The sequence below is a fragment of the Callithrix jacchus genome, chromosome 6 (assembly GCF_049354715.1).
Source record: "Callithrix jacchus isolate 240 chromosome 6, calJac240_pri, whole genome shotgun sequence".
In the NCBI taxonomy this organism is placed as follows: Eukaryota; Metazoa; Chordata; class Mammalia; order Primates; family Cebidae; genus Callithrix; species Callithrix jacchus.
Window position 1 is genome coordinate 48,013,022 of NC_133507.1, and position 26,560 is coordinate 48,039,581.

General features: G+C 35.5%; 1 protein-coding gene across 4 annotated transcripts in view; it reads right to left on the reverse strand.

Moving 5' to 3' along the window:
- Positions 1-992: 992 nt before the first annotated feature.
- The window catches only part of UBE2E3 (ubiquitin conjugating enzyme E2 E3), an 82,450-nt gene continuing 56,882 nt past the window's right edge, over positions 993-26,560 (reverse strand). For 3 of the 4 annotated variants that reach the window (XM_035304362.3, XM_003733157.5, XM_078329090.1), the window contains exons 4-6: positions 6,700-6,832; positions 3,565-3,712; positions 993-1,619 (exon numbers count right to left, since the gene is read on the reverse strand). In XM_035304362.3, the coding sequence (XP_035160253.1) occupies positions 1,522-1,619; positions 3,565-3,712; positions 6,700-6,832 (379 nt within the window). In that variant the 3' untranslated portion in view covers positions 993-1,521. Of the gene's footprint in view, positions 1,620-3,564; positions 3,713-6,699; positions 6,833-9,129; positions 9,402-26,560 lie in introns of those variants that run through there. The other variant, XM_054257415.2, reaches the window with a different exon arrangement.

Genomic DNA, 26,560 nt, shown 5'->3' on the forward strand with positions numbered 1-26,560 from the left:
GAGGGAAGTTTAAGTGAAAAAGAGATATATAAGTGTAATTTTAATTTTACTCTAAGACTTCTGACAAACATTCAAGTAGGAGTCTATTTCTAGTGATGCATACATGTTTCACTTATCTTAAAGCAATTTTTATGTTAATATTTTCACTCTATACATTTTAAGATGATACTTCATTTCCATATTGAAGACTGACTGGAGAAGACACTTGCCCCATATACCACAACCTTGGCTATATGACCAGAGATAATTACCTTAGTCAGAGGGAAACAAAACAAAGAAAACCATATACAATTATACTCTGTTTAGCAAATCTAAATATTGCGAAGTAATTCTAACTTTCCAAAAACCTAACACTTTACAATTGCAACTAGGAAGAAGAAATTTAACCTCTAAAACATCTTACAATTTGGCATTTTATCCATTGAGAAATAATACCACATCTGTACACTAACACAGTTCTATTCTACCCTCAAGGCAGACAAAGATTTCTCTGTTCGACTCTGCCTCTGGCTATATTTGCTGGCTACTTGCCATAGTAAGAATGGTTATACACATACCACGAAAATTCAAGACCAGGATTAGAAGTAAAAAGTACACCATAAACTAGCTACCACATCAAAGTTACCATCTGACAATACTGCCCAATGCTGAACAAAAAACACCAATTTGGAAGCAACATGTTCCATAAGACATTACCAGACTCCTAAGTGAGTGAACCAGGATTACATGTTCTTTTTGGCTTAAACATCGTATTATCAAAGTACAGTTTTATGCGTTTAAGACTAATGAGTTAAAATCCATTTTTGAATATTTAAGGTCATTCTTTCAATAAAATGCATTTAATAAGATTTTAAATGTTTTCAATTTAAGAATTGGTTTATATGTGCTAGTCTTCAGTAGTCAATCTTCATAGCCATATTTTTATTTCATCAACAATCATCTCAGACACACCTTCTAAAAAGACTGACTTAAAATATTACGACAGGAAACTATGCCTTCAGGAGCATGTTTATTGTGTTTGAGATGATACATCAGGTGCTCTCTGAGCTACAAAGGGTAAAAGGAAATCCTCTCATTACAAACTGACAAAGGTAAAAGGTAAAACATTTTTCACAACAGCATGAACCACATACTCAGATCTGGATTTAATACAAATGACAATTCCTAGTCATCTACAGCTACTTTTATAACTTCATACAGATAATGAATTAGGCTAAAATGCACTATAATATTTGGTAGACTTCAGGACCAGTATCCTTAGTACATCACAAAATACATTTTGATATCCCAAAGAAGCAAGACTTGCAAGTAGGCGTTTTAAACATAACTAATCTACAGCTACAAAGTTCTACTCTTGATAGCATTTACCTTTTTGGGGAGTCTCCCAGGCTCCAAAGGATAAAAGCAGAGTAGAATCAGTATAACATATACACAGAAGTCCGTATTGTAAAGGCTATAAAGATTTGCAGCACAGTGAGAAGATGCCTTCTGCTCCTTCACACTGCATACAAATTATGTGAATTATGTTGCGTATCTCTTGGTCCACTGTCTGGCTATCCTGTCGTGTTCTGCTCTGTTGGTCAAATACTGAGTGGCTATGCTTCCAACCAGAGGATCCGCTGGAAAAGTGGAAAGAACATTAAAAGCTATTTTGTGGTATCTTCTTCAAAGTATAGTTCTAATAGTCTACTAAAATGAAATGCTTATTTTTCAGCAGTATCTTCACGTTATAGCTAGATTTTCAAAAGCAAAAGTTTAAAGTAATATGATCATATGTATATTTTAATATTCAAGTTAGGAATACCCTCTTCAGCCAAAAAAAAAAAAAAAAATTAATTTTGAGCTGTATAGCTAGATTTGATTTTTATAAAAGATATGTCTTCAATAAACAAAAACTATTTTATAATTTTGGCCTTTCATTCAACAATGGAAGTATGCTAGGTGGTTATATTTCTGCTTGTGAAATGTTGAAAATGGTAATTTTTAGATAAAACCCCAATCTTACAATATAATGCTACTTCAAATAAAATGCTTCCTTCAATCTGTGCCCAATATGACTCTAATCACTATCCACAGTTCCACTTGAAAACTTACTTGCCATTTTGTTTTAAGTAGAATTCTGAACTAGAGAGTGAACCTGATATAAGTTTTTATTTTTAAAAAGAAAAAAATATGTACATATGGTACAATATTTTAATTAGCCACTAAAAAGAAACTCTTCCTTCCTGACTTCAACTATCCAGAATTTTCTTTCCCCCAGAAAACAATTGTTACAACATTACTTTCCAGAGTTCTTACATGCATTGACAAGCAGTTAGAATATTATGTTGTGTATATGCATTTTCTTTTTTTTTTGAGACAGAGTCTCGCTCTGTAGTCCAGACTGGAGTGTAATGGCAAGGTCTCGGCTCACTGCAACCTCTTCCTCCTGGGTTCAAGCGATTCTCCTGCCTTGGCCCCCCAAGTAGCAGAGTAGAATCAGTATATTCTACTGATGGTGGGAATACAGGTGCCCACCATCATGTCCAGCTAATTTTTCTGTATTTAGCAGAGATGGGGTTTCACTATGTTGGCCAGGCTGGTCTCGAACTCCTGACTTTGTGATCCTCCCACCTCAGCCTTCGAAAGTGCTGGGATGACAGGCATGAGCCACCATGTCTCATGTATTTTTTCCAGTGCTTTTTATATTTAATATATCTTGAAGATATTTTCCTATTAGTTCATATACAGTTGTCACATTCTTTTATAATGCTACAACTATTAATGGGCATTGAGGTTATTTCCAATACTCTGCTTTAATAAATGATACCACAATGAATATCCATCTCTATCTATTGCATATGTATCTCTGCTGAGCACAAGGTAACAACTGTAACAGTCTTTAGTGCCTTATCAAATATTTAGAAAAAGGAAGTGGACTTAAAAAAAATGGCCACATAATGAAATAAAATGTGTGTGAAATTTCAGATCTAAACATTGCTTTATCAAGTCAGTTACCCAAGTTTCTAAAGTTCACATGTGGCAGTTAGGCATTTTTTAGAGTTATGAATTACATACAAATGATTTTATCTCTGAGTTGATATAATCATAATCTAGTTCAAGTCTCACTGGCTATCATTATAATATCCATTACTACTATGTCTATTATAACTAATTCAAAAAGGAAGGGCGAGTAAGAAGCCCTCCATTATCAACGTAGTTGCCTAAAAGCATATGGCAGCATGGAAGAAGCAGGAAAAGGAGGCATCGGTGTCAGAGATATTGCTTCACTCTTGTTAGACGTGGTCTGTGCACCTACATAATTTTAAAAGTAGAGATTCCATTAATTATGGTAACAAAATAATTACAGAGTACCACGCTATTAACAAATTAAATGAGGGTATTGAGAAACTTTTGGCCTAGTCTACTTGGAATTGCATTGGTAATTCCCTCACAAAATGTTTTATGCTGATCTTTCTATCAATAGCATTTACCTCTCAATCTACATTTAAAGCTAACTAAAAAAAAAAAATAATGCACTGGTTTTTGTAGTCTTAGTATATGTGTCAATAAATATTTGCTTACCAGGGTTGCAGTCTGTCAAAAGGGAACAAATAGACAGCAAAACCTTTGAAATAGTCAAAGCGGGACTCCAGTTGTCTTTAAGGATGTCCAGACAGATGACTCCCTGACTGTTGATGTTGCAGTGATAGATCCTGGTGCGGAAAGTAACCTAAGCACAGTCACATTAAAAACAGAAGGAAAATCAATGTTTTATTAACAACTAAAACACTAAAAAAAATAATGAAGGGTAATGTATCACTGATTATGAGCTAATCTTAGATTAGGTTTAATAACAAAATTAAATGATTTTATTTGACTCAGTTGAGAAAAGTTTGTCTGTTTTTACTCTGTACAGAAAGAACTAAAGTGAGGAACTGATCAGTTACACTTAAATAGCTGATACAGTAATTCTATTTATGTGTGTTGGTATGTGTGTTAGCATACACACCCACATCATAAACAACTGTGTGTGTACATACACATACAGAAAGACAGAAAGTGAGGAAGGAGAGAAATATTTTGGTGCCAAAGGTAAGAGAAACTGATGATGATTTTTTTAAAAGATAAAAGTTACATCAGTTTCTTAGTATAAAAGATCAGTATCAACTCAGCTAATTTCTTACCAAACATTAGAAAATATTGGAGGATTCAGAAGAAGGTTAGTAAAATCATTTACACTACCTGCCTTTCTGTTTCTTAGCCTTTCATTTCTATAGCTGGTTGACTGTCTTGTTAGATAGACTAAATTATTAAAATAAAATAAGCAAGGTTTTTAGCTAGTGAATAAAGGAAACTAATATATCCCTGAAATGTGTGAGAAAAGAAGATAAATCATAAGAACAAACACTACCAAGTCCCAAAATAATCACAAACACTAACTGGGTAGTTAATTCGTAACTGGGAGTTGCCGAAGAAAAAAACAGACAATTTCTGATCATTTGACACTAGCAGTGTACTGTGAATGCAGAAGCAGAATCTGGGAAGAAAACATTAAATGCTCTCAAAAATGTCTTTCTGAAAAGAATGCATGATGGCAAGGAGTGGGGAGCAACACACTAGTTTAGCAGAAAAGGAGGAGAGTAAGCCCCTCTAGAACTGCTCTGACCAATACAGCATATACTAGTTACTTGTGAATATACTACTCTTAAATTGTGGTGAGGTGAATTGAGATGAACTAAAAGTGTAAAATAAATACCAAATTTCAAAGAGTTAGTACCAAGAAGAAAATGTATAAGATTTCATTAATAATACTCTTACATTGATTACATGTTAAAATGACAATATTTTGAATCTGTTAGGTAAATAATATATTATTAAAATTCCCTATTTCTTTTAACTTAATGTGGCTACTAGAAAATTTAAAATTATACATGTAGATTTTACAATATTTCCATTAAGGCTGCCCTGGAATATAGAAATAATGTATGTTCAGATCACTGACATGACTACTCAATACACATGTGATTTATAAATATAATATTTTCAGCTATAACTAGTGAACAGAATAGCATTCATGAACAGATTTCTATTAAATTTTTATCCTTCAAGAAGTTCAACATTTTCCAAACTTCAAAAATATTTAGCACTATAGAGAAATAATTGTTTCAAACACCACAATCATACCAGAAATCTTATTTTTCACTTGTCCAACTATAGATCTTAAAAATGCTTAATACTATATATCTTAGCAACACAGTGAACCAACACTACAGAATTAGAAAATTCACATATTGCAATTTCAGCAGAAAACATGCTAAATTTATAAATAACCAGTAGATTAATCAAAATTACTGGTAATCATATACAGTACTGTAGTGTGAAATTCTTATATTAGTCAATTTCCATTAAAAGGTGTCCAGAAAAACTTAAGAGTTGTCTTTTGTAATTAATCTTCTGCCATATGCAAAAAGAATTTCAAGATCTTAGATTCTGATGGGACCACACAGTAAAGCACTTTACACAATAACAGCTGTAACATAGTAAATACCTCCAGGTTTTAAGGGACCTTGCTGTCTGCGATTTGGGGTAACTACCACTAGATGGAACTGTTGTTACCTTGTTAGACAATACCTTCTTGAGAAATAATCATCTTTTATTCACAAAATATATCCTTTTTGTGCACATACATACATACACACAGGCTACATAATTTTAAATGTTATAAATTGCAATATAAATTTTAAAAATAGAGAGAGAACAAAAGTTACCATGTTGAAAAGAACAACATTTTACCACCGTTAAGGGCTACGGACTTGAAAATACACTTTCCCCTGTATGTCAGACATCTCTGTATCAGGAGCATAATAATACTCCATGCTTAATTCCAGTGGTTTTTACCTGCTGGCTTGACCACTGTAGAAACAGAAGTTAGGGGAGGAAGCCATTCAAGTAATTGTTACATTTAAGCTTTGCAAAGTTGAAGGTCATTACAAAGCACAACTCACCCCATTCTCTGTTATCCACCTAATTCATACTTCCAATGAATTCAGAGCCAACAGAGACAGAAGGTACTCAGGCACTCTGTTTCCATTACTACATCATACTCACAGAGGGTACAAAATGAGTTTACTAAATATTATTAGTTTCCCTCTTCTTGGCTTGAAGTTTTTGCTTATCTATAAAGATAAGATATTCAGCACAAAATTCACATTAAACCCTTCTGGAAGCTGTCAAACAGTTTTACTTTTTATCCTAATAAATACCTTCATTAATAATACCTTAATTAAATATTAAGGTATTTTTATACTTATAAGGGAAATTTTATACTTATGAGAGAAAATACCCTATGAACCTTCATTAATACCTTCATTAATAATACCTTAATAGTTAATTAAGTTAGTTAATTAAGGTATTATTAATGAAGGTATTAATGAAGGTTCATAGGATATTTTCTCTAAGTATAAAATTTACCTGCTTTACTGATGTGCAAGGTATAGTTTTATTTACAATTAAGAATTAAACTGTCTGTTGATTACAAATTATTTGTGAAAGGAGTCAGTTACTTTCAGTTTTAAAATTCTTGATTACGTGAAAGTTTCCATATCAATCCATGAAAAACAACGAAATCAAAATAACTGCATCAACACACATTTAAATTCTAGAATAACCAATTTTGAAGAAGAATAAATATTAAAGAATGCACTTCTAGCTTCTTACCTTTGGTGGCTTAAATGGATAATCTGATGAAAATGTGATATCCAGAAAAAACACACCACCTTCATATACAGAACCCGGTGGACCAAGTATAGTTGATCTCCATTCATAAATGTTATCTCCTTTAGGCCCAGCACTATTTAAAAAAAATTAAAAATCAGTATGTACATATATTAGCAATGCATGTTAATATAATAAAACCAGGTGAGTATTAAAGGTAAATTAGCAACGCTAGAGCAGTAAGTGAAATAAGCATAAAAGAAATAAGCCCCAATGTGTTTGCACATGCGTGTGTGTATGAACTTATTTGAAAAATTTACAAATTTACAAAGGAAACTCAAGGAAAGTACACAGAAAGTTGGTATAACTTTGCCCAGTCTCCATTAGCATTCTGCCCCTTCTGCTCCTCTCTCCCACTGTAACATGCACCCCTCTAACCCTGCAAGCGTGCACAGAGACATGCTTTCTTCTGAGTCATTTGAAAGTTACACATATCATGGCCTTTTCCCCATAAATACTTCAGTGTGCATTTCCTAAAAATAATCTCCTATAAATCACAACAGTTACAATTTCAGCAAATACATTAATAGAATTCTTTAAACTACAATTTGTATATATTTATAATGTTGTCAACTGATTCTGTAATGCCCTTTAAAAATTAATTTTTCTCCAAACACAGGACTCAGTCTTGGAACCATGTATTTCCTGTGTCTTTATTCTCCTTTAATATGGGTCCTTTCCACCTTTCTTTAAATTTTATAACATTAACATTTTTTGCAGAATCTAGTCTTTTTTAAAAAAAAAAATGTTCACCATTTTGAGCTTGCCTGATGTTTCCTCATGATTAGATTCATGTAATGCATTTCTGGCTGAAATAATATGTAAGTGATATATCCTCATGGTCTCACATTTGGAGGCACACAGCATCTACCTACCTGTAACTCATTGGTAATGTTAAATTTCATCATCCAGACAAAGTGCTATCCAATTTTCCTACTGCTTAGTTACTATCTTTTCCCTGCAACCAATAGTAATCTTTGGGCAGACACTTTAAGACCTGGCAAATATCCTGCTTCTCATTAAAATTTCTTCCCAATATTTAGTATCCATTTGTGATTGCTACGGTTTGATTTGTCCCTGCTAAAACTAATGCTAAAATCTGACCTCCAAATGTGGCAATGCGGGGAGGTATCTGGGTCAGAGGGGTAGATCCTTCATGAATAAATTAATGCCTTCCCTCTGGGATGAGTACTCACTCTAGCAAGAACGAATTAGTACCCAAGAGAACTCGTTGTTAAAAAGAGTCTGGCTTTCCTTAGTTTCTCTCTCTTGCTTCCTCTCTTGCTATGATCTCTTTGCACATGATGCTTGCCTTTCCACTGTGAACTGAAGCAGCCTGAGGCCCTCACCAGATGTAGACAGATGCCCTTCAAGTGAACCGAATAAACCTCTTTCCCTTATAACCTACTCAGTCTCAGGTATTCTGTTATAGCAACAAAATCATGATTGTTCATTTCTAGAACTTTCTCTATACTTAATAGTTACCCCTTGAGACCTTTCTCCTGACTGTACATATAGAAGTGTTATTGGTATGGTCTCATTTTTTCCCAATGCTTTATAAGTCATTACTGTCTTTAATTATTTTGATGCCTAAATTATCGTAGATTTGGCCAATGGGGAACACTTTCAAAATGACTCCTATATCCTTGCAATATGCTAGCATCTTTTTTTTTTTGAGACGGAGTTTCGCTCTTGTTACCCAGGCTGGAGTGCAATGGCGCCATCTCGGCTCACCCAACCTCCACCTCCTGGGTTCAGGCAATTCTCCTGCCTCAGCCTCCTGAGTAGTTGGGATTACAGGCACGCGCCACCATGTCCAGCTAATTTTTTGTATTTTTAGTAGAGACGGGGTTTCACCATGTTGACCAGGATGGTCTCGATCTCTTGACCTCGTGATCCACCCGCCTCGGCCTCCCAAAGTGATGGGATTACAGGCGTGAGCCTCCGCGCCCGGCCTTTTTTTTTTTTTTAAGCATTTCCTTCCTTTTATCATAAAGAATCCCATCCTTAGAAGCAGCATTTCTCCAAAGAGCCCGGGTTCCTTTCTGTGGGAATGTTGTCAGAAAAACCAAGATCTGAGTCCTAGGTGCTACTAAGTCTTAGTCACATTTTGGCGCAATGTGCTCAATACCATCACTTTATAAAATACAAATGAGAGAGAGTTCAAATAAAATCTAAACTCACAATTACTTTTTGGTAAGGTCAATCTAATATGCCTTAAACTCTTCTCAAATTCATTTTACTGCCAGTTGGTAGAAGAGCTTGGATTCTCCACACCCAATTCTTAGTTCTTTTTTTTTTTTTTTTTTTTTTTGAGATGGAGCTGCGCTCTTGTTACCCAGGCTGGAGTGCAATAGCTAAATCTCGGCTCACCGCAACCTCCGCCTCCTGGGTACAGGCAATTCTCCTGCCTCGGGCTCCTGAGTAGCTGGGATTACAGGCACGCGCCACCATGCCCAGCTAGTTTTTTGTATTTTTAGTAGAGACGGGGTTTCACCATGTTGACCAGGATAGTCTCCATCTCTTGACCTCGTGATCCACCCGCCTCGGCCTCCCAAAGTGCTGGGATTACAGGCGTAATTCTTAGTTCTTAAATGTGCTCTCTTCTCACGTAACATACTATTTGCCATAGTGACGGAATGTATTCTCTTACTCCCCATCCACCAGGGGGAGTTTCAAAGGCAAGAACTTCTCAGCGCCATACCTCCACCCACGTCTCCATCCGGGATCTTAGAGGTCTTTAACTTTTGTGCCCGCAGGAAGAAATCAAAGATCAATCACTCAGGCAGAAGTTAAAAGGAACTCCTTTCATAGATCAGAAAACTTAAATGGGGTGGGAATTACTCCCGGGTTAAAAGTTCCCTTCTATCTCTTCCAGGCCGGTATCTGGATCCCCTCCCACGACCTCGTGGGAGCTCTCATGCGTGCTCTTTCTCCCCTCTCTCCCCTCTCCCCCCCTCTCCCCTCTCTCCCTTTCTCTTTCTCTTCTCTCTCTCGCTAAATAAATCACTTTTTGAAAAACTTTTTGGGGTCCGATATTTACTCAATTGCTCACCGTGCGGTGTGTGTGGGTGGGGGAGGAGAGTCCCTCCCTCCCATTCTTGGGTAAGTGAGGGACCACGAGTAAGAACACATCCTCTGGGGAGCTGAGTCTCCCCTGCGACAGGAACCAGTCTCAATAGGACAAAGTGTACTTTTAACTATTACAGCAGGATAGTAAATAACTTTTCCTATTGTCTTAGATTAGACTAAACAGAGAAGCTATAGTATTGTGATTACTTTGCTATATACCCAAAGACACCTAGCTTAAGGCAAGTTAAGGGCTAAAAATCCAATCCTAAAATCCAGGCAGTGCTTGCTACCTGTCTGGAGTAAGGGGCCTCTTCTCAGTCTCATAAACGTACCATCTGTTAGTGAAAACACGGAATGAGAGGGGAAGGAGTCAGGAAAAGACATGAACAGCTGCAGGACTGAGTCCACTCTATTTTAAAGAAACCACATTACAGGTTAGCAAATGACTGACATAAACTCTGTCTCTGCCTCTTTCCAATGTCTTGAATCATTCATTTTTCCTTCTCTGGTGAGTGATGCCAACAAGAATCCAACAATGCTGTTTCTCCCAACTTTATTATTATCATTTTTAAATCTCTATTACTCTATCCCTTCCAGCTTCCATCTCAATCATCTTTCCTTTACAGCAAAACTCCTTGGAAGTCTTATCTACACGGGCTATCTTCAATTTCTCTCCTCCATTGTTGTTTGAACTCTACCAAACAGGCATTTCCTCCCATTACTCCACTAAAACAGCTCTTATCCAAGGTCACCAATGATCTACCTAATCACTAGACCCAATGATCATTTCTGAATCTTCATATTATTTGACTGGTCCAGCAACATTTGACACAGTCAACCACATCCTCCTTGATACATGTTCTCTTTCATCCCTAGAATAACATTATTAGTTTTCCTACATTTCCTGACCCCTTTCTCACTCTCTATTCCTATTTCTTATCTCTCTAAGCTTTAAATACTGCCAGTCCTCCAGAGCTAAGACCTAAATAAACTGTTTTGTTATCTTATGCAGTTTTATGGCTCCCAATGGCACCAATATGCTCTTAACTTCCACATCTGTAACTGGCCTAGATTTTTTTGCGCTGCAAGACAATGTCGAGAGAATAAGAAGACAGGCAACAGTCTTGGAGAAGATATTTGTAAAAGATATATCTGATAAAGAACTGTTATCTAAAATATACAATAAACTATTGAAACTCAAGAAAATGAACAACCCGATTATAAAATAGGTGAAATACCTGAACAGATACCTCACACCAAAGATAAACAGATGACAAGTAAGCTTATGAAAAACTGTTCAGTCTCATGTCATTGGGGAATTTCAAGTTAAAACAAGAAAAACATACCACTACACACCTATTAGAATGGCCAAAATCAAAAACACTAAAAACAAATGCTGGTAAAAATGTGGAGTAACAAACTCTCATCCATTGCTAGTGGACAATACATAATTGTACAGGAAACGCAAAATATCTAGATTCATTTTTATCATCTGGATGTCCACTTTGGAAGACAGTTTGGCAATTTCTTACAAACATAAACATATCTTACCATAAGATCTAGTAATCACACTCCTGGGTATTTACCCAAACAAACTGAAAAGTTATGTCCAAATAAAATCCTGCATGCAAATGTGAATAGCAGCTTTATTCATAACTGCCAAATCTTGAAGGTGACCAAGCTGTTCTTTAGTAAATGAATGGATATCTAAACTGCAGTATCTCCAGACAATGGAATATTATTCAGTGCTAAAAAAAAAAAAAAAGAATGAACTATCAAGCCATGAAAAAACATGGTTGAAACTTAAATGCATATTACTAAGCGGGAGAATCCAATATGAGAAGGCTACATACTATATGACTCTATCTGTATGACATTCTGGAGGCAAAACTATGGAGACAGTATAAGTATCAGTGGTTGCCAGGAGTTAGTGGGGTGGAAGGGATGAACAGGCACACACAGAGGATCTTTCAGACAGTGAAACTATTCTGTATGGTATGACATCGTGGCTATGGCATTATACATGGGTAAAAACCCAGAAAATGTACATCAAGAGTGAACTGCTAATGAAAACAAGGGACTTCACACGATAATGATGTATCAAGGTAGGTTCATTGATTGGAATGTAACAACTATACCACTAGACAATAATAGCAGGCGTGGTTGTTTGTCTGCATGGGGGCAGAGGAACAAGGGGTTTCCACTCAATTTTGCTATGAACTAAAACTGCTAGGAAAAAAGCTATTAATTAAAAAAAATACAAATAAAGTTTAGAACAAGCAAATACATATATATTTGTGTGTGTGTGTGTGTCGTATAAATAAAACAAGCAGATATTTATATATTAAATCAAATATATATACTAAAACAAGAAACAATGTTTCTCTAAGTATTGGTTTATAAAAAGAGTTACTAACTTGTATAAACAAACACGTTCCAAAAATTTGTTTTAAAATCAGGTACTTTGGAACTTGGAACACATTTTGACCACAGAAATAAGGTGGATTAAATCCTGGTCCACAAAATTTATATAAACTATTTCTTCCATAACATTAAATAAGGTACAGTATATCTGCAGTATAAAATAGTGAAAAGCAATGCTATATTTTATTTACCATGATAAATGGTTAGACATTTTAAAAATACATAACCCAGAGTGCCTTCAGCTTTCTGGCTCTCAAAGTTCATGTAGTTGGCAGGTAGTAACTCTGGGCTCTGATCTTTTCCTATTCTTTCAAACACATCTTTATAAACCAAGGAGAAAAAGAGATGTAAAAATAAGGAAATTCTGGTCACAAAGAATGAGAGGAAAAGAAAAGGATTATTCCTGCAGACTTAAAGGGTGCTGAAATGACCAAGAAATGGAAGACAGAGGAAACACAATTGTAAAGGTGATGGTGAGGTGTCCTGTACACAGGAAGGCACACAGAAAGCCCACCAATCGACCAGATAAAAGAGATATAAGTAGATATATAAGGGGATGAAGGTAGAAAACCAACAATCCTGCATGATGTGCACCTGTATGGGAGACGGGGGAGGGGGAGGTAAGGATAAAAGAAAATCAAGGTAGGAAAGTGATCAGCAAGCATTTCACAGCAGATAGGAAAACAGAGACTTTCCTGGAACAGCAGAGGCAGAAGAACTAAGGAAACAAAACAAGAAATCTACGCTGGCCTTAAAAAGTGAGCAGACCTTTTATCAAAAGTGGTAAGAACTAGATCTTGGTATGATCAGAAACTACAAACCAAGAGGTAAACAGGAAAGGAGAATTTCTGTAGCTATTACTAGACAATAAAAAAACTAGCCAATGCTGATGGTGTTAAAATGTGTGGAAGTCAGGTGTTCTCACTGATAAGCGCCTGCACATTGTTAACTTTCAGCACTCAACCATTTTCAGATATTTTTAAAATTCAAAATTTCTGAAAAGCAATAGGCATATACCTTAAAGAGTCGGGTTAACGAAGATATTTAAATGCCACACAGACTCTAGCAAGCTTGTCTAACCTGCCTTAGTTTGCTGCTGCTGTTGTGCTGTTGTGTTATGCTTTTAGCTATCTAAAGCCATGGTTTTTAGTTTCTGCCTAAAGTGATATGAGGAAACAAGGATGAGGAAGGGGCTTTACTAGTCTAATCGGAAACAGAAACTTCAAGAAACTACGACCATATTTTCTCCCCTGGACATCCCGCCAAGTGTTTACATTAGTTCTTGACATCACCAACATGCTGATTAAATGTGAAAATTAGTTACACCTTAATGATTATAATTTAAGCATTACTTTTTTTAATAGGATGTGGCTTTGTCAGCCACCTTTCTTTTCTACAGCCTTGACAACTAGATAAGATTCACTCAGATTAATAACATGGCTAATGAAAGGAGACATTTCGGCACTATGATTCAGTCATAATTAAGTTAAATCAGACAATTTTTACATTGTGCCAAACTATATGAAAATACCTCAGTGATTCAGAAATATACCTAGTGTTTGCAGACTCTACACGAAATGATTTTATTTAGAAAATGTATTTTTGACTTAAAAACAGAGATACAAAATTTCAGGTAAGATGCCATCCCCCATAAAAAAGAAGCAATCTAGAAACATAAAGAATAGCAATTATAAAATGAGCTCATCTATTCACTATAAATACATATTTAAAAAGAAATTACATATAAAAGTTTACTCCATTAGGTTGGATTAAGTACTGTAATAGTCATAAGAATATGCATGCATATTCTATTACAAAAAGCAAGCTTTAGAATTCGTATACTTAAATTGCATAATGTAAAAATTAAAAACAATCACTATTAATATCGGTAAAATAAGCAGTAATATGACTTTTCCCACAATGAGGTTATAAAGTTAGCATCTCGAATGAGTACAGGAGGAAGGGGAGATTAGAAAGAGGAGTCCTTAAATTAGACCAATCTTTAGAAAAGACTGGAATGAGTTAGGTAACTAAGATTATAAATAAGTTCACTTATAAATGAACTTTTAAATAAATAAGTACATTATAAAATAAGTTCATTTACAAATAAGTTCATTATAAACGTTCATAAGTTCATTATGGTCATTTGCATTAAAATTTGTAGGTCAGTAATGCACTTTCAGGAATAAAGATGGGACTCAGTAAGTACACCTGAGTTCTAAGAAGAATATTAAAAATACAAAGATACCCAACCTAGCATTGTTTTAAAATACTGAAAACACGCATAAAGCCACTGTCCACCAATAAGGAAATAGATAATTATATAGCAATTAAAATGAATGACCTATATTTTTCAGCAAGAGATCTGAAAAATAATGCTAAGCGAAAAAAGTTAAGTTGTAGGATTAAACATGTAATTGAATACCATTTATGCAAGTTTTAAAAACATAAAAAAGATCCCACAAATTGTTTATGAATGCATACATACACAGTGGAAGTATGAAAACTTATACAGAAATCATGAACAAAAAATACAGGATAGTTATTGCCTCTGGGGAGGAAGGAAGAGGAATGAGACTGGGAAGAAAGTATGAAGAGACTTCAACTGTATGTAGTTTTCCTTTCCTTTAAAAAATACGTTCAACCTAGAATATATGAAAGGATTGCTGATTATTACTTAAGCCTTATCTACTGCTGTACATTGAAACAAAAAAGAAGGGAGTTTCAAAGTATATCAGAGCTCTATTTTACTATTAACATAACTAAAGAAAGAAGAATATTTTATGGAGTGTCCACTCTATGCCAGGTACTTTATATCTCATCTAACTCGATAGTAGTAATCCTGTTCGAGTATTTTGATCAAAATTTCATAGATGAGAAAACGAGTCAGAAAGGTTAAGTGACTTGCCTAGGGTCATATATGCAGAGCTAAGATTCTTTTCTAAAATGTCTTCATCACAAATTTTAAAGCAATAAATCCATACAAACATTTTTCATTACCCAGCCCCTGCCAAAAATTAAATGTTAACAGATTCAGAAATAAAGGTATCTAATGACGCACTAAAGGTGATTCTGTAATGGTTTCTACTCTACAGACTTTTAAATCCTTCATATAATTTGGATTATTAATCCTCTGTTCCATCTCTGTTTTAAGTGTCTACTCTAAGAGTCCCTCTTGAATTTTAGGGATCATATTTCTGAAGAGAATCCTGTTGAACAAAACAGCAGGTGACAAGATGAGTTTTAGTTTCTTTATGTTTAACACTTAGGATGTGGGGATGGGATGAAAAACAAGATGATATTAAACTCAAGTTTCTAAAGAGTAGAAGAAAACCCACAAGGTATCACCTTCAAAACAAATATGGTCATTTGCATTAATACTCTATACTAGAATGTAACTCTTTCCTGAAACATCTTCAGTAACTGTTCAGGAAATAGTGATCGGAGAGTACTGTCCTATAAAGAAGTGAATTCTTTTCCTAACATTTGTATTAAGTAGATTCTGATTCTTAAGTTTTTGAACCATCCTTTACCAACTTCACATCTTTTACATAAAGTGCTACAAATGCTTGTGCAACTTCTTGACCCTTTTGTAAATTACTGTGATGTGGCCAGGCGTGGTGGCTCACACCTGTAGTAACCCCAGCACTTTGGGAGACTGAGGCAGGCAGATCATCAGGTCAAGAAATCATGACCAACATGATGAAACTCAGTCTCTACTAACTAAGATATACAAAACTTAGCTGGACATGGTGGGGTGTGCCTGTAATCCAAACTACTTAGGAGGCTGAGGCAGGAGAATTGCTTGAACCTGGGAGGTGGAGGTTGCAGTGAGCAGAGATGGCACCGCTGCACTCCAGCCTGGCGCCTGGTAACAGAGCAAGACTCCTCTGTCTCAAAAACAAACAAAATTACTGTGATGCGCCAAAGTATGGTTTTTGAGACCTACTCTTCTTTTCATATATTGAGGGTATGGCAAATAAATCTATTTTTTCTTTGTGTCCAGCTCCAGCCCTAACAACCTTACCACATGGTCTATAGAAAATAAGTAGCATTTATTTTCATAGTCTTTGGTTTAAAGAAATTAGATTGAACACAAACTTAAATTGGCTGGATGTGTGTTCCATATACATACACAGAAATTCAGCCGGCAAAACCATCTTCATTAAAGAATCAATAACTATTTCTGGCGGTCAGGTGTACATATGAAAATACTGATGAAGTAAAAAAATTATTTAAGGCATCTGCCTATAAGACTTCTGTCTGCACAGGTAATGCAATAATGCTTTCTTGATCTAGTAATTACCATCAAGTCTTTCTTCAAAACTACTATAAAGTATGTGCTTTGTCTACCTTAAGGCCTATTATGACATTCATCATCCAAATGCAGTCAAGTCTATTGTGTATAATCATAAGAAATATTTTATAAGAAAAGAATTCTGGTACAGGTATTTTTCATTGCAAAGTACTATACACTTACCCAAGCATAGGTGAAAACATTTCTAAAAGTACAATCACACACAACTGAAAAAATTTAAAACACATACACAAACACACACCCAAGTAAGTCCAGTCAGTTAAACAACATTGTAAACAATAACTATGGACTAGGCACTGGGATGCCAAGATAAAATGTGGGTATGGTGAAATTAAACATCAACATCTATAAGTATATTGTCTTCAGCTAATACTGTAGTCACAATTTCACACTTAAATCTCTTGTTTTTTATAATCACATTCATTGTGGTGTATAACACCAGACTTAGCTAAAATACCTACACTCAAAAAGTTGTTCTGTACAGAAGATCCTTGATTTCTCGGCTAATGGTGACATAAAGAATACCTTTATTCTCTGAAGCTTCTCTACTCCCTCAGCTGAAACCTCCAGAAATCTCAACCCATCACCCTTTCTTCTCCAAGTCGCCTCTATTCTCTCTCTCTCAACCGAGTTCTATCTTCACTGCCCAAGAGAGAAAAAAGGTAATGTCAAAAATGAGTTGTTCATTTTAACAACATTATCAATGGTGGTTGGGGCTTAGGAATATCCTTAGCATGCAGAACAAACTTAATTATATGAAGTACATCAAATGCTAATGGGCATGTGTCAACTAGACTGAGAAGGTAGGCAACTTCTGTAAATTTTTCTAAAGGGAAGCCATACCTCTATATTGCTTTCAAAATTTCAAAAACTGCTCATAAGTGAGCAGTTGTTATTCCTGAATGTTTTCAAAAAAAAATCTTATTTATTTAGTTTGAAAGCAATTAGGAGTTCACAATTTATTATGGAAAGCTATAATACAGACAAATAGGGTGAGGGGAGTGGCTGGGGAAATAATACAGAAAAATAATTCTACTAACTAAAAGGGTAGACCTAGGTATCTGCTAGCAGGTCCAATGATTTTATCTTCCTATTCCTCTCCCCAAGAATGGCCTCTTTTTGGTAAATGTGTAAATTCTTAGGTAATCTCTATTACACCAACCAGGAAATGGTATTGCTTATTAATCCACACTGTGCCTTGTGAACATATGAATTCACTTTGAATTAAAAGTATTTACAATATACAAAATATAGTACTTGTTAGATTCAATAAAGAAAACATTCATTCATTAAAGAGTTATTGAGTGTCTAAGGTCTGGGGGGCTAGGGATCTGTACAAGAAACTAAAGATACAATGGAGATTAAAGCCAAGCTGAGGGTATAGATCTTAATCAAATAAACTCACAAAAAAATATAAAACAGAAAGTGCTACAAAGGCGAGGCATTCTTTGTTGAATGCCAGGGAAATGTTAGAGAGATAAGGGAAGAGTCATAGAAAGCCATACTTAAAAGATTATTTGAAATACCCTCTGGGGGTTAATCAGGAGAAAGTGAAAGGGCTGGGAAAGAGGACTTCACAGCATATGCAAATGCCCCAAGGCTACCGGGAACAATGTAAGTAGCAGGGCCTGGAAGGACAATGTGGCAGAAGCAAAGAGAACATGGGAAGTACAAGGAAACATGACCTGATGAGGGAAGCCATAACAAACGTCTCAGCAGGAACCTGTCAGGCTACATGAAAGATATTTGTCTTTAGATTAAAGGAATAGGCAGCTATCAAAAGATTTTAAGCAACGAAGGGGAGTATTAAACTAATATGGACATTTTGCAAGGCCTCCTCAGGTTGCTCTGTGGAGAATGGTCTGGAAGAGGCCCGGAGGGGCTGTGGGTGGACCACTGCAGTAATCTAGGTGAAAGATGATGACAGACTAGACTAAGGCAATACCAGAGACAAAGAGGAGACACTTGAGAGGTATTTACGAAGTAAAAGGAAAAAAAAAAAAAATAACCAGACTTATGTTTTGAAATAGGGCAAGAATAGCTTATAGTTTTTGGACTGCATGACTGAGATAATGAATGAGTATGCCATTAACTAAGATACAGATGTTGAAAAAAAAAGTTGGTTTTGGACACACTGGGACTAAGAAGTTTTTGAGATATTCAAAAGATAAATATGCCGGAGACAAAACAAACAAATAAGGTAGAGGGGCCTGGTCCTAAAGATATAAATTTGTGAGACCCTGATACACAGGTCCTTAATGTTCTGCAGGTGGGATGGGCCAGGCTAGGCAAAGAGTACAGAGTAAGAAGGCGAGATGATGCCTGAGATGTGACCACCACACCTAAGTCCCAATACTGTATGTCAGACCTGTGACAGGTGTTTAATAGAGGGACAAAGAAGCAAATGGAAACAAAGCAGAGGAAAGATTAATTACATGAAGAGATACGGAAAGAAGTTGGGTTTGTAAAGTGTGTTAGAAACTGAAGAAGATATTGTCTGGTGATGTGGGGATGATACCATAAACTACAAAAGCTATCTGCATGTGTACACCAGCAATATAAACTAACTCTTTCCGGAAAAACAGAGAAGGAAATGCTAATCGTGGTCACCTCAAAGGTCACTCTGGAGTGAAAAGGAAACCTAGTTTTCACTGTATACTTTTTCTACTCTGAATAGTTTTCTGTGTAATTTTTAATTTGAAAAATAAGAGGGATGGAGGCCCAGTAAGACAAAACTGGGGCTATGGCTGAAGCACTCGAGAACTGTTGTAAAGGCACTGCAGAAGAAAATCTAAACCATAAAGGATTTTTCGTAGGCAGAGTAATTTCTATGATACGCTTTCTTGTCAAACCCCAAACTGGAGAACTCTTGACAACACAGATTTTCTAATTCTGAAAAATCAAATTATTAAGAGCTTTTAGATATCTTGACTAAGATTACTTACCCCTTCTCTTAAGTATCTTCCTTCCCCCATTCTTTGAACACTGTACAGTTTAAGGGCTCATCCAAAATTGAAGCCATTTTGCCAATATGTTATAAATCTGAATGATAAGTTAACCATATATGACAGATCATCTTGTTCTCATTTTCTACCTTTAAGACAGGCTATGATTAGGTAAAATACAACTAACAGCTGATATATGTGTCAAGCTCTAGTCCAGTTTATCATGAAGCTTAAACTAAGCATAGACTCTAAAAGCACCCATTTGTTCCTTAGTTTTTTTCTGTACGTTTTGCAGTTTGATATACGAGGGCAGGTATGGAAATATATCTTCTACCAGGAAGTATTTATGTTCTGTGCTACATTTTTGTTCAAACCCTTAATGCCTACACAGAATCCCTGACCTGCAAAAGACTCAAAATTCAACAAATCTATTTTCTGCTTATCTTTGGCTTTATGGAAGATCTTTTTCCTTGATGGACAATGTAATTACAAAGCTTCATAAATGGTACATATGTGAGGTACTCCCAAAACTCAGTGTAAATGATTCACTCTTCTGATTATCCACAACATATGAGGCACTAGTGGGTACTGAAAATACAGTGATGAACAGAACATACAAGGTCTTTGCCCTCACAGTGATTATGCAAATACTGAACAAACAACACAAAACTATCCACATAAAATAATGCTGGATAAATACAAAGTCACTTAAATAAGCAGGCTATATTCCAAAGAGTGTAGGAAAAATAATACTTAACAAATTGATTATTGTTTTTTTTTCTGTCCCAACTTGTGTGTGTCTGTGTGTGTGTATGTATTCCCATCAGTTAACACTAGTTCACTAAAGTAATAAAGGTAGAAGGAGCGAGGGAATAGTGTGGAGAAAATCTCCCAGGTTATGCTAATGAGCAACCTTCTTAAGAGGTACTAAGTTAATTGATGTGTGGTTATGACATCTGAAACCATGGGTCCCAAACTTGGGTCCCAAACTTGGTTGATCACCTGTGGAGTTTAAAACCTTGCCCAATACCAGGTCCCACCCCTAGAGATTCTGATGTGTTAATCTGAGGCTGGGGCTGGGTCTGAGCTTACAGAGGTTTAAAAACTCATCAGGTGATAAAATGCTCGGCCATGATTCACAACAACTGGAGACGGGCAAGAGCAGGTGTGCAGAAAGAAAGAAAAAAAAGAATGAAAATAAGAAAGCATTCCAATCCTCAGATATGACATAATTGCCTGGGCTCTGTGACTGTTACTAGTATTGTGCAGAAAGCTGTAAGAAGCTATTATAACTTTTGCTAAAACTCATTAACGTCTTTAGATTGTGGTGAATTTATTAAGGTAATGCAGCTTTGTTGGGCTCAGCCAGGAGCATGCAAGCCTTCTTGGAAAACTTCCCTATTATCACCTCAAAAAGCTGTAATGATAATCAGCACAATGTAATAGCTTCTTAAAATTGATCAAATGAGAAAATGTCTCTACAATCTTACTCATACACAGCACAAGTAATTTTGCCTATACATTTGTCTTTAAAAAGTAGATTATGACAGTTTTTCTCAGCTCTTCCTGCTGTATACTTTCTTGCCATTTCCCTACACCTCTTTCTGATTATAAAGTAGCAGACTTAAAAGCATAAACACTAGGTATGCTATTAGAGAAAGGTAAAATCTTATTTTAGTATCCTGTGTAAACATTTAGTAAGTTCTCTGACTTTAAATTCTTGCATTTAGAAAATTCTAAATAATATGAAAATAGGTAAAATATTATTATCATTAATTTTAGAACACTAACCAGTGCACCACTGACATTGTATGACTACTATGCTGTAAAATACTCTTAAAACAGAACTGAACAGTTCCTCGAGAGTACAGTAAGCTAAATTAGAAATTAGTGGGACAATCAGGACTTTTAACATACTAGTTAATATAAGAACCATTCACAGGGACTTTAGTAATTATGTTATCATTTATCAGTATGTAAAAGGTACATTAAGAAGATCATTACACTAATCTAGTGACATAAAAATTATATCGGCATAATAGTGGAATTATGTCACAAATCCTGAAATTATAAAAAGTAGTTTCTACACAGTAAGTTAAAGCTGAATCTTCTTTAGGATAAAGCCTTATAGAAAATGTAATCTCCTATTAAAGTAAACCTGCATTCCATCATCTCTAGTATTCTCTACTACCACTAAAGACTTTTTTTTTTTTTACTTCTAACCCTTATGATCTGGGTTTGCCCTGAAGTTGTCTTAGGTATCCTTCCTGCTATACATAATACCATAAATAATACAAACTATACATATTTATTGCTTAGAGACTTCATCCTGTTTTACATAAATGTCAGTTTCTAAGTCTTTAGTTGTAGCACTGTATATTTTGCACTATTCACTTTTTAAGTTCTTATTGAGCATTATACTTTTCTGACCAACCATCACCTCAAACTCAACAAAATCAAAATAATTTTTAACATAAAACCTGGCCCTGCCAAAGACCAGAAATTGTAGAACTTAGGAAAAAGGTGGAGGGACAGTCATGCTCAAATACTACTAGATCGGAGGAGGAACACTACTTTTTAAAGATTCCTAGCCACATGTATCAAGAGCCATTTGATCAAGTAATCTCACATCCAAGAAGCTATCCTAGGACAAAAACAGAGATACGAACGAAAGCTCTTGTATAAGGAGCCTCAAAGCAAAATAACAATAGTGGAACTCAAAATAGTTTAAATGTCCAACAAAATGATAATGGTTAGATCACTCATGGTTTTCAATTAACCATAAGGTAGGCACTGAGGATAAAAAATCAAGATTCTGAAGGCTGTTTAATGACATGGAGAAATGTTACTGACAGATTAAGATGGAAGAGTAGATCACAAAACTATACATACACAGTAGTAATTATATTGCATAAACAATTTGTATATGTGTATACAATATGTCTGTGTATTTTAAAAGAGGATGGGTAGAAATAACAGTGATTATGTCTATGGTGATTATCATTAATTATTATATTTTACTTTCTTGTGTTTTTGTCTTATCAAGCATTCTACAATAATTCAGGATAAGTAACCTTTATCCACAATGCTTAGGACAAGAAGTGTTTCCATTTTTTTTGATGCTTTTGAATTTTGGAAGATTTGCATATACATAATGAGATACAGTAAAGATGAGACCAAAGTCTAAACACAAACCTCATTTATGTTTCATATACATCTACACACAAAGACTGAAAGTAATTTTATACAATATTTTAAATAATTCTGTGCATGCAACAGGTTTGTACATCAGAAAGCACTGTAAACCATCAGAAAGCACTGTATCTCGGCCACCCATGTGGACAATCTGGTTGACTGGCATCACCATCATTCCTGACTCTTGAATATATATGCTACTGGTAAGTATTCATTTTCTTACATTTATTCACACGTCAGTATTTAGCAAAAAATAGAACATACCATGGATATAGTGAAAAAATGTGCTCAGGTTAACTTGTGGCATCATGTTGGAACTCAGAAAGTTTCAGGTTTTGGAGCATTTCAGATTTCAGATTAGAGGTGCTCAAATATTTTGATTTAAAACAATTTTTTTAAATTGGCATTTTCTTTTTCCAATTGCGCAGGCATAAAACTTGACTTTTAAGCTTCCTTGCTCACCAGACATCCTGAAAATTCTTCTGAATAATCTTTCTTATAAAAATAGAGAGGAAGCAATAAATTTTATTGAAAAGGTTTGGAAATCACACAAGACCTAAAATCTGGTTACATTTACCAGATGTGTGACGTTGAGTGTATTACTCAATGTTTCTCCATCCATATGTGATGGCACCTGCCTTTGGGGTTAATAGTGAAGTTGACAGCTCCTACTATTATGTAATTTTCTTTATCACTACTTCCAACCCAGATACTTAGCGCATTTGACCTGGGATTCAATTATGGATGTTTAGAATTGACAGGTCTTTTACATGTCACTTAGTATGAGTTCCTGGTTTTACAAATGAGGAAACTGAGGTCAGGTGCTTGCTCAAGGCACAGAGCTAGTATGTGGCAGAACATGAATTCTAACCTGCTCCTTGACTTCCAGGTCGGCACTCTTTCACCAGCACTCTTAGAAAACTCCTCAGGACTTTGCTGCCCATGCCATTTCTGAACTACCACCCTAATGACTACTGTCTCTTGCAATATTCCTTATCTGAACTCAATTAATACACAGAAAGCTCTTCCCTAATACCAAAGGGATTTCTCCCTCTTTTTGAACTCTAGTACAGATTGCCATTTGGCTTTTTGACTAGGCCACACTAATGGAGAGCCAATCAGAAGAGCACAGACACTTAAAAGTTAAGTCAGAAAATACGAAGCATATAAATAGCCCCTGAAGGGGACAGGATATTAACTGATGTTTCACAATACCCTTGAATTAAGAAGGAACGACTGAGCAATGCTCAGTACATATTCTCTGATTCCTAAGACAGGCAAACATTAGTTTTCAAGCATCTGGAAAGCTTAAAATGACTGATGGGAATAGGGCAGACTTAAGAGATGTGACTGACAATTAAATGCAATGTGATCTCCTGAAAGGGACACCAGTGAAAAAACTAATATAATGCCAAGAATTTAGTTAATAATTATTAGCCAATATTAATTTATTAGTTCAACAAATGCAGAAGGCTCCACAATAACATCCTCATTTACACTTGCTTTCCATTGTCTAAATTAGGAAACATATTACAATAAAGTTTATAATCAACAGTACTCATGTCTGCTGACATGACCCTCCATATTCTGTGATGGCAAGGATGAGGTGTTTTGACTCACACTCCACTGCTCTTCCAGATCACACTGCCTCCTGACACTGGTTTGGTAGACATTCAATTCACCTAGTGAAAGCACTGGCCAAAAATACACTTGTATTTGACAAAAGCTTACCACGGTTTCTGTGAGCAGTGTGCAACATCACAACTGTAATCTCAGCACTTTGGGAGGCTGAGGTGGGCAGATCACCAGGTCAGGAATTCAAGACCAGCCTGGCCAACATGGTGAAACCCCGTCTCTACTAAAAATACAAACATTAGCTGGGCATGGTGGCGCGTACCTATCATCCCAGCTACTGGGGAGCCTGAGGCAGAAGAATTGCTTGAACCTGGGAGGCAGATTGCAGTTAACCAAGGTAGCGCCACTGCACTCCAGCCTGGGTGACAGAGCAAGACTCCGTCTCAAAAAAAAAAATAATAAAATAAAAAATCCTTATGTTGCACACTGCTCACAGAAAATCCTGACATCCACTTTAACAATTAAAACAGACCGATAATGATCATCTATATAAAAAGTAGAACGTTTTAAGCTTCCCCATTATTGTTCAATGCCCCTATGAGGAGAGGTTCGAGTGCTTTTTGACACTCTACATGATGACTAAAAATCGATCTTAAAAAGGAAAAAAAAAATCCCATGGATCTTTGAAGCATTTTGTTTTTTGAGACAGAGTCTCACTCTGTCGCCCAGGCTGGAGTGCAGTGGCACGATCTCGGCTCACTGCAGCCTCTGCCTCCCAAGTTCAAGCAATTCTCCTGCCTCAACCTCCCAAATAGCTGGGACTATTGGCGCATAACACCATGCCTGGCTAATTTTTGTAGAGATGGGGTTTCATCATGTTGGCTGGACGGTCTTGATCTCCTGATCTCATGATCCACCAGCCTCAGCTTCCCAAAGTGCTGGGGTTAAAGGCCTGAGCCACCGCGCCCGGCCCTGAAGCATTTCTTTAGAGAAAAGGAAATGTACTGAACCATCAGAAGGAACCTCTAAGACTCTATTTACGAAAATTCAAGTCTTCTTCTAAGGTAAAAAATTAGCTCATTTACTGCAGCACAGTTTAAGTCTCTGGATCTAACAATATGACAGTAAAGAGAATGATTTTATAAAAATTCCAGGAACTGTTTGTTAAATTACATTTTAAACTATGATTATTTTGAATGCCACAGCTACTAAAAAAGTGATTTCCTTTGTCATCAGACTGAACCATTTTTCCAGTATTTTTTACCTATGATCCATCTGAAATCTCTAGTGATTACCCATCCTCATCCTATAATTTATAGTATACCCTACACTAAATAGAACTTACATTTCATTCTAACCTTAAATGTTTAGATGTTATAGTTCTTTTCTATATCCCAAAGCAGCCAGATAATGCTTTCTACTTAACAGTTACTCAATAAATGCTTATTGAATAAAAATCAACCCCAATAAAATACACTGTGGCACAAAATTGATTCTATATAAAAAGTTTTCCTATCCACTAATATATATTTTATGTACATCATAAGCCAGACACTGTAGTAGGGATAAAAGGAATAAATGCCATCTAATCGAATTTATTGTTATGAAAATGGCTAAATATAATACAGTGTAACATGTGAAGAACTAGAGACAGGTCAATGTCCTATGGAAGGATGAAGAAGGATGTATCAACATTAACTAGGTATTGGGTATATCAGAAAGCTCTTTGAATGCATGACTATAAAGCAATCTTCCATTTATCCACTGAGAAGAACACAAACATTTTTTCTTCCCCAATTTAAGTATACAAAGTTTTAGAAATGTCAAGGAAACAGTCAAATAGTCACTTAAATACTTATTCATTTAGGTATAGATATTAAAAATCACCCTGTATAGTAAGTTATAAATACAATAAGCCCTCTGTACCACCCATAGGTTCTACCTACACAGATTCAACCAACCACAAACAGAAAATATGCAAGAAAAACTAATAAAAAATAATACAAATAAAAAACCAATACAGTTCAACAGCTATTTACATATAATTTATGTTATATATTGGTATTAAAAGTAATCTAGAGATTTAAAGTATACCAGAAGATACCACAATATACATAGATATTTTGCCATTTTACATAAGGGATTTGAGCATTTTGAGGATTTTGGTATCCATGGGAGTCCCAGAACCAATCCCCAAGGATACCACAGGATGAATGTAAACTGTAACAGCTTTCCTATAATCACATCTCATTAAATTTTAATCAACTCCAAGATA